Consider the following 20,343-nt stretch of genomic DNA (forward strand, 5'->3'; position numbering starts at 1 on the left):
AGTTACAAAATGATCTACGAAGCAAATATGAAAAAGTTTAGAAAACATGGGTGGGCTACCACGGACTAGAAGGTTAGACCAAACACAAATTGATACCTGGAATGTTTGGGGAATATATTGTTGAGGTGGATCAGACTGTCAATGTATCAATAAAATGCAGAGCAATTAGTTTGTTTGTATGCTGTAAACTTGCAATAAAATGTTTCTATAAAAAAAACAAATCAGTTAAAGGTAAGCCGGTGGGGGCGGGGGGGTGGGGGGAGGAGGGGTTTACTCTTTAGACTAATCCCGAAATCCATGTTGTAGGGCAGTGCCTTCTGGATCGGATTTACTGTGTTCCAGTCTATGACTTTGAGTTTCCATGGTTCTGCCTCTGTGCTTGATTTTTTTTAAAACATTATTTTAGTGGTTGGTTAAGTAGATTTGAAGTGCAAGGCCCAATCCGGTTTGGAAGAGGTTCTGAACCTTTGTAGTATCAGTATCATGGGTCTTTGCCCTTGTAGGTGTTATAGATTGTTCAGAGAACTTTAAGCTTTATCCTAGGATCTACGGGGATCCAGCAAAACACTTTCAAGGGTGCTTATATGCTCGCACCACTTGAGATCCGGCCAATGACTAGTTGACTTATTGTGGGTCTTTTCATTTTGGCAATGAACATTTTTGATAGACCTTTCTACACAATATTGCAATAATGTAAAACATTTTACAGCAAAGCTCTTTCAAGCTTCACCCTGTGGTCCTGTCAGAAGAGTGACCGAATTCTGCAAACAAGTGAGAGTTGATGATGGGTGTTCTTAGCCACGGCATTGACTTTGGGTGGTAGGGGAGGAGAGGACAAATGAGACCTCCGCATCAAAAAAAGTTCCCAGGTTTTTTTAAATTTCAGTGCTGCGTGCGGAGGTGCTTCTAGGGTGGATGTCCATTCAAAGGGCGGAGCCTTGATTTCTGTACCACCACTAATTATTATTTATTTCTTTAAGAGTCATTTATGGCACACCTGCACTAAATGGTATTTGGACATTTTCCACAGAACTTAACAGATTCAGATTGAAATTGAAAATGTTGATCTCAGCATGAGTGTAAGAAGGTGAGTGAGAGTAGAGTTGAAACGTGGAGTGCTTCTGATATATGAGTTGAGCAAGTGTAGCTAATCCAGGTGTGCTATACGTTTGGCCTCTCATGGCTTTCTCACTTAAGTCACTTTGATCCTAGACAATGAGGAGAAAATAGACATTAGTCTACCCTTCAACTCGCCACCCCGGGGGAAGGAACGGAAGGACAGGATACAGTGGATTAAACAGAACCGGAGAAACGCAGAGCTGGAAAGAGCATCCCGTCTAAAGACATGTGAGTACTTCAGTGATTCCTCATGTGCAGGACTAAGGGCCTGCTCTGCCTCCCTGTGAGTGCCTGAGATCATTTCTCTGCCAGTGCGTCAGCAATGGATGGTGGCAATTGTGCCACTGTGGATGTAGCTGGGGCCTATCTCTGCTTATGTGAATTACCTGGGGGCAGTTCTGCCTATAATTGAACAACAGCTCTGCCATTTTGTGACCAATAGTTTCAATACCAGAGAGCAGTCCTCTGCCTTTGCAGTGGCTCGCATGCCTGGCATGCTTCCAGGAGGCCAATGGCAAGTGGCACAGTAATTGCAGGAGGATAAATCCACACCTGGAATTATTACTACAGTGTGGTACAACCTGCCGTTATTCTGTAAAAAAGCGAGATAGTGGCCCTGATATCGGAAGTAACATGCAGAAGTGGGTTTAATGGTTATGTTTATGCATGTTTTTCCTCATTACTTGCCCATTGGCCGGATGCCAGTTACACCTGCTTTTGGCAGGTGGAACTCAGCCCCATTATCAAAGCACCTGATATTTTCCAGATAGTGAAACCAAGGAATTTAGAATCTGTCAGAGTAGCATCTTCTAAGTCAATACCATTCTGCTCAACTCCAAATCCAGTGAAAATGGGTTATTCTGCTCTACAGTAGGAAAGCCTTAGAGTCAGCTCGGTCTCTGAATAGGTATCTGCTTTGATTCTTGACAGGTTTTAAATCTGCCTCAGAGCTGTATTCATGAGTTGTTAAAATAATCGAGGAGCCCAAACCAAGTAAAGCCTGTACTCAACAGTGTGTTATCCACAAACTTCCAACATTTATATAAAACAAATCTAAATTCTGAACTTAAACCTTGAAACTTGAAATAGCAAATTACCTAACAAAAGATAAGATTCCTAGTAATTCCCGAATGTTCTTTGAGTTACTATTTTTTTTTTTTTATTAAACATACAATTTAGACTTTGTAATGTAATGAAACCTGCAAGAAAATCGTTGAAACAAAAAATGGGAACTATAGACCAAATATACCAAGAGACCGGTCGCATAAAGAGGTCCCAAATTGCACAATGACTTTTGGCAACTGGTTTGATTTTGTGATGTGACCTATGTGCTGATAGGTCACATTGCAAAGTCTTTAGTTACAGGGAGTTTCAAAATGACGTATGTAATGAATATTAATTAGACAGATCACTTGTTGCGAACACGCCTGATTGGCTACAGTCACAGGGATGATGGCCTGTGTTTGCATTCCAAGTGGGATGTTTTTTTAAAGCAGCTCATGTTCCTGCTAGGAACTGGTGATGCTTTAAAAAAAAAAAATTGTTTACCTTTGGGAGACCAGTGCATCTCCCATCGAGTCACACGTCCTTCACAATGGGAAAGGTTTCACCATCCCCTTTGTGAATTTGTTATTACACCACCTCAGGAGCAAGTAGCTCATCAGTACTTTGCAGTTAAAGTCTCAAACCATTCATAGATTCCATGCCGAATCGCAATTAGGAAGGGACACCCCTTCTAAATTGAGATTCAGTATGGATCACTAAATGCATTTTGCGAGTCGGGAATGTTTCTCTGACTCACCTAATAGGTTTATTACATCCCTAAAAGCCATTTTGCTGTTGCAAATCCTGTGACTGTGTGAATCATAGGGTTTGCCCTCGCAAAATTGCGTGCCCAAAGTTCTTTTTGTTCTTAAAATTTGCTTTCTGTTCTAGAATGTATATTACTAATATATCAATAGAGTAATTCCACAGTAAGATATGCTAGTAGGAAGCCTTATTAGGCAGTAAAATATTTGTGAATTACACTAATAAATCTTTGGTGACATAAGGTGTTTGTAGGGAATGATTGCTCTGCAAATAATTGTTTGTTGGGAAGATATTTGGCATAACTGGATGTATCCAAAGGATTTGATATTTTGCATCGGGCCTGCTCATTTAGCGACTGTACCATAAAACACCAGAACACCCATAAGAGAAAAGTAGAAAATTGTCCCCTAGCCAGCTGATGGTACTCTAGAATATAGACAACCCTTCTTGGACACCTTTGAGTTCAAATGTAGTTATCTTGGTACTCAATAACTTGGATTTCATTTCATTGATTGATTAGAAACACTTTTGTAAAGCAATAAAAAAATTTATTGAGTGCGCTATTGTGAAAATGTTACTTGCGATGACGGGGCCAGGCCCCAAATTCTAAAAACAAAATGATTTTATACATTGTGTTTTAGTGATCTAAAATGGGATAAAAAGGGTGCAGAACAGTAGCGTTTAATGAACAGAGTCCCTCCCCAGTGTCTTTGGTATATTTGTCAGCTTCTGATGTGGGTGGGAAAGTAAGGTAAGTAGCTCACATAAATATAAATAGCTTTTTAACATAAACGACTGTCAAAACAGGAGGTGCTTATTTTCAAGATTTACCTCACTGCTCAGAGAGAAGGCAGATCGTGATATCTTGGTTGTGCAAAGTCGGCCTGCAGCATTTCTTCATGCGCCTGTCGTTTTGTGGTTTATTTGTAAACTTTACAATGTGAAAGAATCTTCATTTGCTCAGTTAGACTCTTGCCCACACGCATGAGACTGTTTTTCTTTCCAACAAAATGTATCTAACAGTTGAGCAAAGCAGGATAGAAATGCAACTAGCCTGCAACAGTTGGAGCTCTCAGTGTATGTTGGAATTTATGTTAGGTGTGAGGATGGTTTTAAACGGATGTGTTTTCGTAGCCTCATAGATATAACCTGGATATACGGCAGAGTATGGGCTAATTTTATCTCATTGGATATAAAGGCATATAGCTTGGTAGCACAGCAGAAAAAAGTATAATTGGCAGTTTTATTTTTTCTCATTTGATTTTCCCGTTTATCTACATATTTTACTGCCAGTCTTGCATTTGCACCTGGAGAGGATCAATTTGTTATGCACATATGGGAGGTGTCAGCCAAGTTTATTTCAGTTAATAAAAAGCATAGAGGACGATAAAATGTTAAAATTGCAAAGTGACTGGATACCCCCAAAAATACTTATTTCTAACTCACAATAAATGGTATAATTTCGAGCAAATTTCTGTTTACAATACAAAAGATAAAAAATTGTATACAAATGAGAATAAAACGTGAGCGCAGGATTACTGTAAAGATTCAAATGTATACTAAGATCATCAAGCTCACAATAGCTTTGTTTAGTGCTCCCCAGTGATTCCCATGAGCATAAAACTGTTTATTAGATGAAGTCAACGGAATTATAAGTTTGTTTAAAGTGACCCTGTTCCCTTCCGTTTCCACCTTGTTTCTAGGTTTAAGTGCATACGCGTCTGTTCAAAATCGCCTTACATGCATACGGGTTTTGGGCAAATAATGCCACAGCATCCATGTGTTATAATTTCCTTACCCAGTGGCCAGATGTAATCAATGTTATAACAGATTTATTCAAAATGTCACTTTGCCATTCTATTCCTTCAGTACGACCAGAAATGCAGACTTGTATTGATTCAGGTTAATTGATTGGAGAGCTACATGGCAGTCATCGGGCCTTTTGCTGACAATAACTGGTCAGCTTTAGGAAAGAATTTTATAAAGGCTGCTATTATTTGTGAACATTCACCTTTCATACAAAAGAGTAAAGCATGCCGTCATGTTCTAATACCATGGTGATTAAAAATTATTTTCAGTAATGTTTTACATTCGGCTAACAGAATGGGACAAAATGATAAAATGTGTGAACAGCTTTCTTCGTGTAAATAGCATGGTCTAAATTTAGTAATCTGTGTTTGACATAGACCAAAGCGCAGATGAAGTTGCTTATTTTTTTTTTAGAAAGATCTAAGTAGAGTTGTTCAATTGTGCTGTGGACGAGGCTGCCTATAGCAGTCCATGATCGTCCATGCATGACTTCTTTTGCTGAGCTCTTTCTTGTCTCTGTGCCATGACGACCTTCTTAATTGTTTTATTTATTGCGTTCTTAAAGGAGTAGTGGGTCAGAGACAGTTCCCACCGCTCTTTTGCTTTCAGGTCCTTCTGCGCTGCATCGAGGGCCCGAGCACAGTTATTTGAATTTGTCTGAGCACCAGTTTGGATTTCTTTCCACATCAAACCGCGTAATGTGGCTTCGCCTGAAGACTTTAAAAGCAACATATATTTGAGTAATGGGCCTTTTTGTGTTAGATCTTGGTTGTCGAGGCCGAATTCAAGTTAAATCTGAGAAGGCAACACGTTCTGGGGAAGATGGAACAGGAGATGGAATACCTTGTTTTGTGCAGAGTTAAGGAAATCCTTCAACCTTCCTTGAAAATCTTCTGTCTCATAACAAAGTGTTGGGATGAACTTGCCCTTTATTACTGTGAGTGTGGCAGGTCGGGCTTTGTAGTTTTTTTTATATTTTAATTGAAATGCTAAGATCAAGGAAGCAATTCTTGGTTTCAGTGAGTTAAGATGGAGTTGGTGCAACAGCCAATATTGTAGCCTCTTGCCAAGATATTTATATGATGACCCTCGAAAAATTGATTGCCCACCCAAAGACCAATTCCCCCATATGGTTTCTGCATAGGCCCAGCCTGTCATTTTTTAACCCCACCCCCCAACACCAACGTTTGCAATTTTTGAATTCTTTTTTTTCACTGTCTCAAGCAGATTGGTCAGGGCGCAGGATTTTAGACTCTCACATATAGACTGCAACTATGGCTTCTTCTTACTATTGTATAACCTCATCTTTGCACATGGGCAATAATGGTGCTCCTTCTCGTCTTTTAATAACTGTTTTATTGTTTAAATTGCTATGGTTTTAACTAACTAAACAATACATTCTTTAAATTGAACTCCCCTTCTTGTTGATATTCCTGCTAAAAAGCGCAACCGAGATTTTGTGAGGTTGATGGTCATTTCGTTTTTGATGCAATATAGATTAAGATAGTTAAGTAACCCTTGCAGCCGAAGCCCAGTCAGGTTCATCAGGATAAGTCATCGGGATATTGTAGTGAAGACACTTTGCGAGAACCCAGGCTTGGAGGATGGGAATTGACTGCGTCTTGGTATGTACTTCGGTCCGCCAAGAAGAGATTAAAAAGAATTGTCGCTAAAACGCAGCCTTGCTTTAAGCCTCTCATTATTGGGATTTTAGGAATGTTTATACTTTGTTTACCTTTCTTGAATAAATTGTTAATAAAACAATTGTCCGTGTATTTAGGCTATTCTGTGGCTGCACTGTTTTTCCAGTTGGATAAAAGTAACACTAACAGAGAATGTGGTGGATAATTAGCATTTTTGCTGCATAATTTAGCCGTGGTGCATAATTTACTCTTCTTTACTACATAATTCTAGTAGCCTTGACCGTGTTAAAGCTCTGCAGAGTAGTTTGGGGATTTCATTAGGATGATATCGTTTTTCCACATTTAACGTGAAATATTCCATATTTCATGGTTCCTTGTAAACATAAGTTTTTATACCACTGTATTTTGTGCAGTAAAATCACCAAAACATGTAATATATTTTTTTCATATGTGAGGAGATTCTTAAACACACAATTCTGGTTTTCCTTCAGTGCAGATCCCTCTGCATGACGTGAGGGCAGAGTGGGAGAGAACCGTTGGACCACTTCACCTACAGCGTGCTGCAGAGCATTATGGGATATATCGTGATTTGTTTGATGCTGCTACGTTCGTCCCACGGGTGCCTCTGCGAGTTGAGTACAGCCAGGACCAACAGTGGGTCATGCCAGTATATCATGGGAACGCTGTTACGCCCTCCGAGGTAACTCTCACATGGGTTATAATGTTGTACATTGGTTATATTGTTGTATGGGTCATGATGGCACTAGCTGTGTAATACATGCTCACAATCTACTCCCTGTGCCTGATCCCCAACCTAAAGAGTGGTATTCTGTGTGGGTTTTACCCTTTCATCTTCCTCATCCTGGAACAACCCGGGCAAGAGATCAACCAACATAACAGAATGCCCTCTCTTCAGTGGTTGTCAGCAGACTATCCGATTTTGCGTTAGTTGTGTTTGAATAGTACAGGAGGTAAATAGCGAAAGATATTTGATGCAGCAGGTGAAATTGCAATGTATAGTTTCTTAGGTATTTTTGGGAGCACTGAATTTGAGAGGGTCATGAATTAGCGAGGCTTCTACCATAGACTGGTCAATCAATCAAGCGTTTCTTAAGCGTGACTACTCACCCGTAAGGGTGTCAAGGCGCGGGGGGGGGGGTGAATGCAGGATCCAGCCCATTAAGGAGGGGGTCTGTCGAAGAGCCAGGTTTTGAGGTTTCTAGCGAAGTTGAGAAGCGATGTCTGTTTGAGGTGGAGCGGTAGGGCGTTCCAGGCTTTGGCCGCGAGGAAGGAGAAGGAGCAGCCTCCCGATCTGTTTTTTCTGGTGCGGGGGACCGCGGCATAGGAGAGCTGGGCTGGTCGTAGGGTCCTTTGGGGTGCGTGGAGTTGGAGTGGGCTGATCAGGTATGCTGGTCTGGTGTCGTGGAGGGCCTTGTGTGCGTGGGTGAGCATCTTGAAGGTGACACTAGCCTCGATGGGGAGCCAGTGGAGTGTGCGCAGGTGCTGGGAGATGTGGTCGTGTCTTGGCAGGTTGAGGACCAGTCTTGCGACGGCGTTCTGGATGTTCTGTAGCTTAAGGGTGAGGTTTTTGTTTATTCCGGCATAGAGTGCGTTGTCGAGTCTGCTGGTGAGCAGGGCGTGAGTGACGGTCTTTCTGTGTTCGAGGGGGATCCATTTGAAGGTCTTATGTAGGAGGCGGAGGGTGTGGAAGCAGGAGCATGAGACAGAGTTGATCTGGCGGTCCATTTTGAGCTTGGAGTCCAGGGTGATTCCCAGGTTGTGTGCGTGGTCCGTGGGGGTGGGCGGGCTTCCGAGGGCGGGGGGCCACCAGGTGTCGTGGTTTGGGCTTATGATGAGTACTTCAGTTTTGTTGGTGTTTAGTTGTAGGCAGCTGTTTTTCATCCATTTGATGACTGCTTCCATGCCTTCTCGAAAGTTGTGTCTGGCGGTGTTGGGTTTGTTGAATAGGGAGAGGATGAGTTGGGTGTCGTCTGCATATGACACGATGTTGAGTCCGTAGGTTCTGACGATGGTGGCGAGCGGAGCCATGTAGACGTTGAAGAGCGTAGGGCTAAGGAGGACCCCTGGTGGACTCCGCAGGTGGTTGGTTTAGGGTCCGAGAGGAAAGGGGGGAGTCTGACCTGCTGCGTTCTGCCAGAGAGGAAGGAGCGGATCCAGTCGAGGGCCTTGTCCTGGACCCCTGCGTCGTGGAGTCTGCGTATTAGGGTGCGGTGAGAGACTGTGTCGAACACCGCTGAGAGGTCGAGGAGGATGAGGGCTACTGTTTCTCCTTTGTCCAGTAGGGTGCGGATGTCGTCTGTTGCAGCAAGGAGGGTGGTTTCCGTCCTATGGTTTTTTTCTGAAGCCGGATTGGGAGGAGTCGAGGATGTTGTGCTCTTCGATGAATGTGGCGAGTTGGCTGTTGATGGCTTTCTCGATGACTTTCGCTGGGAACGGGAGCAAGCAGATGGGTCTGTAATTTTTTAGGTCGGTGGGGTCTGCCGAGGGTTTCTTCAGGAGGGGGTTGACCTCGGCGTGTTTCCAGTCGTCGGGGAACGAGGCGGTCGCCAGGGAGCGGTTGATGGTGTGGCGGAGCATGGGTGCGATAGTGTCGGAGGCTCTGTTGAAGATGTGGTGGGGGCAGAGGTCCGTGGGGGCCCAGGAGTGGATTGACTTCATCGTCTTCAGTGTGTTCGGAGGTGGGGGCTGTCCAGTTTTCAATCGCTGGCTTCAGGGTGTCGGGGGTGGTTGGTGAGGGTTCAGTGTGTTGGTTGTCTTCGTCAAAGTTGTCGTAGATGCTCTTGATTTTGTGGTGAAAGAAGGTGCTGAGTGTGTCGCAGAGGTCTTTTGAGGGAGGGATGTCAGCCGACTCGCTGGTGGATTGGGCGAACGCCTTGATGATAAAGAGTTCTTTGCTGATGTGTGCGTGTGTGGAGATTCTGTCTTCAATTGCTTTTTTCTTTATTTTTCTAATGAGTTGGTGGTGGGCGTTGGTCGCAGCTCTGAAGTTGTTGTGTGCTTCTGTGGATTTGGTGTTCCTCCAGGCCTTTTCGAGGCGGCGGCAAGTGCGTCTGGACTCTCGAAGTTCAGTAGTAAACCATATGGCTTTCTTGGCGTGGGGGGTGTTGTTTTTCTTGAGGGTGGCTATAGTGTTGGTGCTATCGGAGATCCATCTGTGCAGGGTTCGGGCTGCGGTGTTGGGGTCGTCGTTTTCAGCGATGGTTGGGATGGAGTTGCTGAGTGAGGAGGTGAGCTGGTCGTCGGTGATTCTGGTCCCGTATCTTTGTGGGAGCAGGTCGGTGTTCTGAAGGTGAAGTGGACGCATCGGTGGTCAGTCCATGGGAGTTCGGTGGTGTGGCTGAAGGTGATGGAGTTTCCTGTTGTGAAGAGGGGGTCGAGGGTGTGTCCTGCTGAGTGCGTGGGTTCGGTCACGATTTGGAGAAGTCCAATGTTGTGGAGGTTGTCCAGGAGGGATGTGGTGTGGAGGTCCAGTTGGTTGTCGAGGTGGAAGTTGAGGTCTCCCAGCAGGGTGTAGTTGGTGGATGCGATGGCATGTGGGGTGATAATGTCAGCGATGGAGTTGGCAAATGGTCCGGGGGGTCGGTAGATGAGGGTTCCTCGGAGGGTGGTGGTAGGGCTGGTCAGTATCTTGAAGTGTAGGTGTTCCATCATGTCTGAGGGCTCATCGGGGAGTGTGCTCAGGCGGAGGGTAGATTTGTGGACGATGGCAATTCCTCCTCCCGTCCGGGTGTGGCGGTCCTTCCTGGATATCTTGTATCCTTGGGGAATGGCGGTAGCGATGTCCGTTCCCGAGGTGGTGTTGGTCCAGGTTTCGGTGAAGAACGTTACGTCCGGGGTGGTGCTGTCGAGGAGGTCCCAGATTTCTGTTGCATGTTTGTGGAGGGATCGGACGTTGAGGAGGATGCATTGCAAGGTCTTCGGTTTGGATGTGTTCTTGCGGTCGGGTTGTCCTGGGTCCGTGTTCCTGGCGTAGCGTTGGCGGGGCGGAGCTCCAGGGCTCCTAGCGCTGGTCACGGTCGGGCATAGCTGGGCATGCCAGCGGCATGGCCGCCATTAAGTAGGGGTCAGGGAGGGCTGGACAGCTGCGGGAGCGGAGAGGGGAGCTGGATTGGGCCGGTCGTGCTGGGGGGGGTGGGGCCGCGGGGAAAACGGGTGGAAAAAGGGAAAAGGATGAATAAAGAGGAAAAAAAAGATCAAAGTGAAATAGGGCAGAAAAGTGCAGATAAGTGCACAAAAGAGATTGTGCTGAGGGTAAAAAATGAGTGAAACAGAAAGGGAAAACGGAGCAAGAGAAAGGAGACAGAGGTCCACTGGACCACCATGGAGATAAAGCAGAAAAAGTGCAGAAAAGCGCAGAAATGAAATTGAGCTGAGGGTAAAAAACGAGTGAAACTGAGAGGGAAAGCGGAGCAAGAGAAAGGAGAAAGAGGTCCTCTGGACCACCAGGGATTAGGCCCAGTTAAACCTGCGTGTGGAGGAGGGCCTTGAACACCAACACTCGAGAGTTCAGGGGCTCGGGGGAGGCCTCACTTAATGGTGGAGCTGCGAGGGAGGGAGAGCAATTTCACTGACAATGAGTGAGTGGTCTTGCTGGTGTGTGCGACCCATCTACTGTGAGCGATTTTAGGCACTTGTATGTGGGTAAGGTAGTTCTGGGACATTAAGCATTTGTATTCCAGATAAGCAAAATCGCAGCTCATATTACTCCTTAAAATCAGAACAGTACTCACCACAAACCAGGAGCATAAAGCAAAAGATTGCAACAAAAATCAAAGAATTTGGCTGTATTTTCACCTCCACTTCGCTGCTGTTTTGGTCAGCTCAGTGCTATGTTCAGCAGTCGTTTTAGACGATAATGCAATATGTACTTTACTAGTTCTGACAGGACTGGGGATTTAATTTGACCTAGGTGAATGCACCACACGAGGTGATTGGATGGGGAATCAAATGCAAACGTATGATGCTGAAGAATTTGGGCATCCAGATCTATCACAGCTACAAAGATTTTAGAGAAAGGATTGTGGGGGGGGGGGTACTCGAAAGGCACTGAAGGGCAACTTCGCGTTCTGGCACATGCTGAATCTACCAATAATGGTCAGAGGAGTGCTGTCTAAAATGGTGATGCTCTTCCACTTTTTTGTATTTGTTTATGAACCCCCCAATGTGGATTCTTGAGTCTTGGTTCAAAGCCATGAAAACCTTAGTTGGAGAACTGATCTGGGATGAAGGAAGGTGGATGACACCTCTCCCCATATTATAATGCCCCTTCAAAGAGAGCAAAATGGGAGTCCTAGATTTTGAGCAGCACCAGTGCAGTGAGTGGCCAGATGGCTGGGTGGTACAAGACATGAAGAGCTGGGATATATTGGAGAAACTTAGGGTGAGAACACTTAAAGCCATCCTTCTGGGGACAAGAATATACTATGTTGGTATCCAAACCTCCTCTCACAGCATTCCTCAATTGGAAAAACAATAGTCAAGAAAACCTGGCAGAGACTCCTGTAAGCTCTAGCACTACCTCTGGTGGGTTTCCCCTCACCCAGTGGAGAGTATTTTACAGCCCAGAGAATGGAGAGGTCGACGGAAATGGGGATACTCACTGTGCGTGATTACAATAATAATGGGGTGGTGTGCAGCTTTGCCCCTCTAGTTGAAGAGAATGGCTTATCTGAGTCACAATTTCTAACTTACAACGCCTTTGTATGTCCAATGTCTCACTGGCAGGGGAAGGGCAAACAGAACTTACCACACATGACGTTTTACAGGTGTTTATAATGTTTGAGGAAGGGCAAAATGTAATATCTTGGATATATAAAACTGCACTGTCCATGAGAATGGACACTATGTCAAAAGTGAGAACTTAATTGGAGGGGTGAGTTGCTGGATAAAAAATGGACCACAGTCCTACAATATCGTCGCAGGTGTCCAAGAACTCCAGGTTCAGGTACACACAGCTCAATTACCTCCATACTACTGATCTAACACAGCACAGGTTAAACACAATAGCAGGAACCGAAGACAAAATTTGCCCTCAGTGTTTGCTGATAGATGCAGACTTTATGCACATGGTCTGGAATTGCCCAGTTATTACAGACTATTGGCTGTACGTAATAATCAACTTAGAACGCACTGTTTGCAGGATGAATTTGAATAAAATGGAAACAATCCTACTAGGCCTATACCCCCATCTACAGAAACTGAAGGTAGGCTCCATATTCCTTGACTTGGAGCTAGTGATAGCGAAGTAAGCAATAGTAATGCACCTGGAGATCACCAGAAGATCCTCCCATAGCAGATGGAAGGCAGAAGTTGAGAGATGGGACATCCTAGAGGAGCAGTCTTAAAGGCTGAAAAAAGAAGAGGTGTGTTCAGGGGGATGTGCTGGCATTTTCCCATGGGTAGAAGCATAAATTGTACGATGCACCCATTGATTACATAGAACATTTTTATTAGAGAATGTATGCTGAAATAGGTTGGGCATCACTTTTTTAAATTTGTTTGTGATTGAAAGCCGACTTTCATCATAGCTAACCTGATAGACACTGTATCAAGAATGAGATACTGCAAGTTCGCCATGAGGAGTGAGCTGCTAAAGGGAAAGATATATGTATTAAACTACCAAAATATAGCTGCATGATACGAATGATATTAAAATGCACAGATAAAAGTTAAATAGATAAAAAAAATATATATTTTTTTAAAATTGGAAATAATTTGACGTTGGTGATAGCTAAGCTGAAGTATCAGTAAATTATCCAGATGGAGAGGAGTGCAGTATTGTGCTCTGTTTTCTGCTAAGGCACTTGACTACAAGCAAACACCCCAAGTGCTCTAAGCCAGAGTGTGCCAGGCGGGATGCATTTAAGTCAGGTATTAGATGACCACATACTACTCAAATGGGTCCCATGTATGTTAATTGCATTGTATTGTTTTTGTGCAGAGCATTTGTCACACTGGAAATATTTTCACAAAACGTTTCTTATCCTTCCCCGCTGGAAACCCAAGAGTGGCCGTGCTATTCCAGGCCTCCACGTTTTCCAGTCCCAAACAGATTTACACCTTTGCTTACCCTGAGAGGATTCCTTATATGTCTCCTCTGGACATGATGATTTTTTAGGAGTTGAAGAACACTGTATTTTATTGATCCTAAAGAAATTGTCTGAAGACTAATTGCAACTCGGCCACTAGCCAAGCTAGTTCCTAAAGGGAGATGTATTCTTGAACTTACACAAGGTGAATCTCCCTCTGTGGTGCAATTCATCTCATTCTGAAACTCCTTTCTGTATGGGGAATCCCAGGAAGTCCCTCCATTGACTACAGGACACGCATGATTTTCCCCAGCTTTTTTACAAAATGCAGGTCTGTTTAGAATTGATCTCCAGCCTAACTTGGTACTGAGAATACTCTCTCTCTACTACTTGTGAATGGCAGTTCACACTTATTGTATCTTTTCTTGTTTGCAACCGCCCCCAAGCTATCTCTCTACGTGCTCAAAGTTAACTGAGAGGCAAATGAGGAGGTGCCGGGAAGGGTTCTAAATACTGCTTTGCATAACAAGATAAAAAGATGAGCAGAGATGGGGTACCTTGGCAGAGGAAAAAGCAAAATGTATGAAAAATGTACAAAGACTAAAGGAACTAGGCAGAAGATGCAAATACAAGCTCCATGAAAAAAATGGGAAAATGGCAAAAAATGATTCCCCTAGTATCTCAAGATAGGAGAAACAAGGGAATGGAGTTCAGTGAGCGAACAATGTAGAGGAGCCGCGAGTGCAGAGACAAAATGAGGATTTGAAATGGGCCCATTATATAGTGTGATCGTTTTGACCCTTGTCCACAAGCCCTAGAAGTGGTTTCCCTTCGTTATTTATTAGAAAGTCATATACTTAAAATTGTACTTCCTGATGCATATTACAATGTAATTCCTTCCTCCAACCGCTAGAGAACTCGCTACTAAATAAAATATCTCTGTTTAGCCCTTCTTTAGGTCTCTCCTAAAATAGCAGGCATGCGTATGTCACAAGCAAGAGATGTTGTATACAAGATGGGGCTTGGAGCCCACCCATTGATTACCATTCATTGACTTCAGTGTCACTCTTATTTGCTGCCTTCTAATTGGATAACGGGTGCCAGCTTCACTTCCTCTTCTTTTATCTAGAGCATGGACCAAATACGGATTGCTTCACATTGATTATTGTCCTTCTGATGCTCGTGCTCTGATTGAGATGCGATTTTCTCCTTCACCTGTCGGCTTTTCCTGTTTCTTTCCCCCCCCCCCCCGCCCCCTTGCTGCTTCTTTCCCTTTCACCCTTGTCCGTGTTGCTTCTTCCCCTCCCATGTCTGTGATTCGTCTTCCCTCGGACCCCCACCCCACTCTCCTGTTGTCCATGTTTCTTCTTATATTCCACCCTCCCGTGGTCCTGTTGCTTCTTCCCTCCCCTAAACCTCCTGTTGTCCGTGTTGCTTCTTCCCTCCCACCCTCCTCCATTGTCTGTGTTGCCGCCCCCACCCACCATAAGAAAGAAAGCACTATGAAGTGTTGTCAATGTTGCACTCCCACACTGCACCATTAAGACACAGAAAAGTACTTTGACGTGCCCAGCACCGGCTGCGTCATAGCTTTTTTAGGACTCGCCTGAGTCAATTGTTCTTAATGAAGAAAAAAAAAGCTATAAAGGGCTTTGAGCCCACTTCAACTTTAGTCTCATTTCCTTGCTTCTCATAGGTCAGCGGGTCCTGAGTTCACTTCCTCTTCTGTGTTTCTCCTTTCAAGTTCCTCCCTAAAGTAGTTTCAACATTCCATGTAAAACAAACAATTGAGCTGCCAGTGTTCTTTCCTAAACCAGATTCAGTAGCAGAAAGAGCTCTATACACCCTCAATGTTAAAAGAGCATTCATATATTACATTGAAAGGATGAAACCTTTTCACAAAACACAACAACTTTTTGTTGCATTTGTAAACCCATAAAAAGATTCCCCTATTTCCAAAGCTGGAATCGCTGGATGTATAGTAAGATGTATTCAAACTTGCTACCACAAAGCTAAGTGATCACTATCTGTAACCCCACGAGCCCACTGCACACACAAGAAATGAGCCTGCATGGCTTTTCTGGGAAGCATCCCATTAGCAGATATCTGTAAAGCAGCTACTTGGAATAATACACATGCATTTACAAAACACTATTGTGTTGATGTCTTAGCTAATCAACAAGCTAGAGTGGGTCAAGCTGTATTACGAACCCTTTTTCAAACATCTACCACTCGCTAACCACCCCTTTTTGGGGAGCACTACTTTACATTCTATGCTAAACATATGTATCTACAGCCAACTCATTCTACGAACCAAATATGTTACTTACCCTTCAAGCATCTATTTGTAGCGGGTACTGCCGTAGGTTCATATAGACCCACCCTCCTGCCCGGAAGCAACTGGCTGACGTGTTATCTTCTCTACTAAAATACTCAAACTCATCGTAACTTTACTCGTATGCTCATCTTTTCTGTCACTATCATTCTCCTGTCCTAAGCTAACACGAATAGCCAAAAAATAATCTAACAAAGGAGCCGATGAACATGTGCCATACAGACTATAGGATAAGTCACATTACCTCATGACTCGAAAGACTTCTTTGTAGAAAAACACGCTGCAAACGTCCGAGCCTACACTAAATGGCAGAAGTATGCTAAGCCTATGAATCTATGGTCCTGTACTCTACAAATAGATCCTTACAGGGTACGTAATATATTCCTTATAAACCGTAAGCTTTTAATTGCATTGTTTATCGGTCAATAGTGTGAAAAAAGCGTGAGTTATGTCTTACATATTTCCAGTTACACTAGTTTACATCAATTTTGACAGTTCAAGTCTGCGCAAATAATTACCTTGGAGAAACTGCGACTAACAGCATGCCTGGTGGCAATCCTTATTCTGCAGGGATTCTCCGAGTGAGACTCCCCCCTCTGACATAGCCACCGCATTTACATGAACACTTGTGGGGACAGGCGCAACAGTCCTCTTTTTGTAATCATCGATGTGGTCACTGCTTCATGGCAATGACGTCAAGGCGTGAAGCATGCACACGTGAACTGTATGTGGGAAAAATGGTAACCTCCAGTAGCAGTATGATTAAGAGGTACTTGCTTTTGCTGGCACAGGAGAACATTGAGTTCAGGCTGCCAGTGAGGGACAGATAGCACATTAGACGGCTACTGCTACTTGCACTTAACACCTCATCAACATTGGGTGCAAATTTCAGAGCTGTCAGTATGCCTCACTTCATTAACCCCTTCAGTGCCCGCCCCTTTCCCCGCCCTGTGCCGGCCGTTGTATTAGCGGGCGGGGTCTATGACGAGCTGGACTCGTCATGGGCACAGCGCCACCGCGGCCCATGACGAGTCCAGCTCGTCATGGGCACTGAAGGGGTTAAGTATGTCATCTTTACGTTTGTTTTCATCAAAACTACTTGCATTCTGGCTCTCTTTATAATATCCATGACCTGAAAAATCAGTATACAAGGCATTGTTAGTTAAAAAGCACTGGCGGGTGGTGTCGGACATAATGGGACTAAGTTTCCATCTATATTAAATCACCTTAGTTTCTGGAGGAAGCTTTGTGGACTGCTATGCAACCCCAGTAGTACTTGAAATGGAAATAACTACCATTGGCCAAGCCAATAGGTCTCGCATATTGGAGAGCCATCGGTTTTGTCAGTGTGTTTTAGCCTTGTTGTACAGCAGCACGCCAGCTGTGCATCATGGCTGAAGGGAAAGAAAACAAACTATGATGCAGTTAGACCTGGCTACATCATATCACCATTTTTTCTTTTCTTGTAGCCATGCTGCACAGCAGCCACACTGCTGTACAACATGCTAAACAAAACCTTGACAGAGCCGAAAGCGCTTGCAAAGGCAAGACCTATTGGCTTTGCCAATGCATGTCCTTTTTTTCCAGTTTCAAAGAAAAATGGCCTCAAAAGTTAAGGGGGATGCCTAAAGGTAAGCGGAGTACTTATTCCATATAGCCAGGGGTGAAAAGGACAAGAGGGTTGAGAACAGACCAGCAATACACTTGGAGCCACATCAGACAGCACTACAAACAGCCCCCTAACGGCAGCAATATCAACAAAGCATATAAGATTGCCACTGAGCTCTAGGGCTAACAGTAAACAGGACTGCCATTGAGCGGACAGATGTGCACTCCTCTTCCGTCAAGCCCTGGGGCTAGCAGCACTCCCACCAAGCCTCAAGGCCAGCAGCATGCACCACTGCCTTCAAGCCACAAGACTTCTCTTGTTATTGATGCCTCTTTATACTAGTAGTCTTCGTTTCCTTTCATCAGATTAATGAATTCCCTCTCGTATTGCATGGTTTTTAAAGTGAAGAAGGGAGGATTTTACCCATCCTGTTCTTTTTCATTCTCTTCCCTCTAGGCGCTGAATCCTCCGCAGGTGACATATGATGCAGATAAAGGCTCTCTTTGGACATTGCTACTCACTAACCCAGGTCTGTATGCACTGACAGAATTATAAAGCTTGTCGCCTATTTACATGCAAAATCCACCTGGGGAGGGAGGAACTCTCTCAATGCCCTGCATGTGGAAATTCACTAACCCCCTGCCCTCTTTGCTGGCACTTACATATAGACTTAACGTGTCTACTGTACATATCGCTATACACCTACATACTTCCGTACACAACCCAACCGCAAGCTACTGCTCTCACGCACTTGTGCCTTGGTTTCCCTAGCGCTCCCCTGTTTCCACTTCCACTGCTAATAGATATCCTTCAGTGGGTAACTTTACTGGGTGCATCTTCACCTATGGACACAGATGCTGTGACATTCATATGTTTATTCTGCACTCACAGCCACGGCACAGAGACACTGACTGCTTCAAAACTTTTTTAGTCAGCCATGTACATATGTACATAATATGTATGTAGGTATGTGTTATTGTCTCTTTTATATAACATTTAACTGGCAGCACACAATATGGTATAAATTAATAGGCAATAGTTTGTCCTCCCCCTTCATAGAAGTCGCTCTGAAATGCTTTATTCTTCAGTTTTAATGTCTTGTTCTCCTCTTTCACACACGGAATTCACCCTGTCCCTCTCATTAATCTTGTCCTCCCTCTGCCCTGTTAATGCTGGTCTCTTTTAGAATCAGTGATTCCTTATGATCTCTGCCAACCAGGTAGTGTCTGGGTCCTTTGTACTCGCGTCCCAATGCCCCCTCTACTCCCACCGCCCCTCCCCCATTAAAACCAGGCTGCGTATTGAGTCTGACTATTTGTACCCGCAATACCACTTATGTCAGCCTCATTAATTCCCTGGTCCCTGTAGCTCTACCTTAGTGCGCGTATCTCCTCTCCTCCACATTACAGTAAGGTCTCTTCCACTCCTCCTTGGTGTCAGGGTCCGTTCTGCTACTTATTGCTGTTGGAGTCCCTCCTCCCCGACCTCTCTAAAGACAGCCTTTCTTTTGCACCACACCCATCAGTGCCATGGCTTCCGCTACACCTCCCCTCTTCAGTACCATAGTTGATTACATTGCCAACCCACTTGAACGTGTTTCCTTTGGTAATGAAGACCCTTCTACTCACCACATAAGAACAAGGTTATTTCTACTTGGTTAGTGCCATCATATTTCTTGCCCTCACCCCCTTCATTAATACTGGTTCTTTGGGGCAGTCACCTACCCATATCTTGAACTGTACCGCCGTTATTTCTACATCACCGCCACCTTAGTGCCACTTCCCCATAGAGACTGTGTCCTTTTAACACCTTCTTACCTTAAGCTAAAAGAGGGTCCCTTCTACCTCCTCCCTTATTAGATCTTTAGTGTCTGACACACCGGCACTATCAGTGCAAGGATCAGTTGTCCCCTTCCCTAGTCATATCTGCATTTCTAGCCCCACCTCGCCAGTGCCAATATCTCCCTTGTCATTATTGGCATGAGCCAGTCTCCCTCACATTGGTGGTGACACCTGTCCTACCCCCTTCTCCAGAAGTGCCAGTGTCTCCTTTATCCCTCGCCATTGGTGTCTTTTACTCTCTTCCTCGTTAGTGGCAGACTGTAGCCACCTGCTGCAAGCAGTTTTTGACTTTAAAAAAAAACGCATGCAATTCTTTTGAAATATTGCACATATTTTGCATGTCTTTGTGAGAAAATTGTGCAGAATCCTTTAACAATGCACATAATTTATATTAAAAATGCATAGATCGGGGGGCGTGGCCAGCCGTCATGGCCGCGAGGACGTGATTCTGCTCGGCTCCTGCAAAAGCGTCCTCGTTGAGACCTCCATCGGCGTACCCAGCCCACCTAAGACACCGCAACGACGCCAGGAATGACGGGTGGCCACTCAGCCACTGTTTTCAAGGCCTTGCGGTGCCCATGAGGAGATGTAGCCCCACTTTCCCTACCGAGGGGAGCGCGGCCATTAGCGCAATATGGCGGCCGGGCCCTGCTGTTAAAGAGCCCACGGCGCAACTGGCCATTTCTTGGCACCGGGGTGAATCTGGCAGCAGGAGAGCACTCCCTGGGCCTCACGAACTGCAGCTGGGACGACTGACCATCGGCTGGGGGTCTCGCATTCACGACGAGAGGAGATACCAGTGGTGCGTGGCAGTGACTTCCAAACGGCAGGCGCCGTGATGTAGGGACCACTACCTCCAAAGCCCACTGAAAGACACCGCACCTCAACCGATCCAGGTGCCAGCGGTGCCCTGCACACGGCCTCCTGTCAGCACTGCGCATCTGGCAACTGAGTCCCTTCATGCAGACTCGACAGCCACTGTTCCCTGTGGTGAGAGAGCACGCCGACTCCCGGGGGACCCCAGTTTGCTTCGCAATGCCTCCTGCCTCTCACTGCTAACTGCACTGCCCGGGGGGGACCCTTGCACAACCGGATTAATGGCCGGGACCTTGCAGCCATGAGAGATGCT

At 44.9% G+C, this 20,343-nt stretch overlaps 1 protein-coding gene across 1 annotated transcript in view; it reads left to right on the plus strand.

The window, feature by feature from the left end:
• Positions 1 to 20,343, plus strand: part of MRPL38 (mitochondrial ribosomal protein L38) — a 79,915-nt gene that overhangs the window by 36,625 nt on the left and 22,947 nt on the right. Inside the window, exons 3-5 of the mRNA XM_085616962.1 lie at positions 1,213 to 1,347; positions 6,872 to 7,080; positions 17,830 to 17,902. Of these exons, the coding sequence (XP_085473088.1) occupies positions 1,213 to 1,347; positions 6,872 to 7,080; positions 17,830 to 17,902 (417 nt within the window). The remainder of the gene's footprint in view (positions 1 to 1,212; positions 1,348 to 6,871; positions 7,081 to 17,829; positions 17,903 to 20,343) is intronic.

Source organism: Triturus cristatus, chromosome 7, assembly GCF_964204655.1.
Source record: "Triturus cristatus chromosome 7, aTriCri1.1, whole genome shotgun sequence".
NCBI classification, from domain to species: Eukaryota; Metazoa; Chordata; class Amphibia; order Caudata; family Salamandridae; genus Triturus; species Triturus cristatus.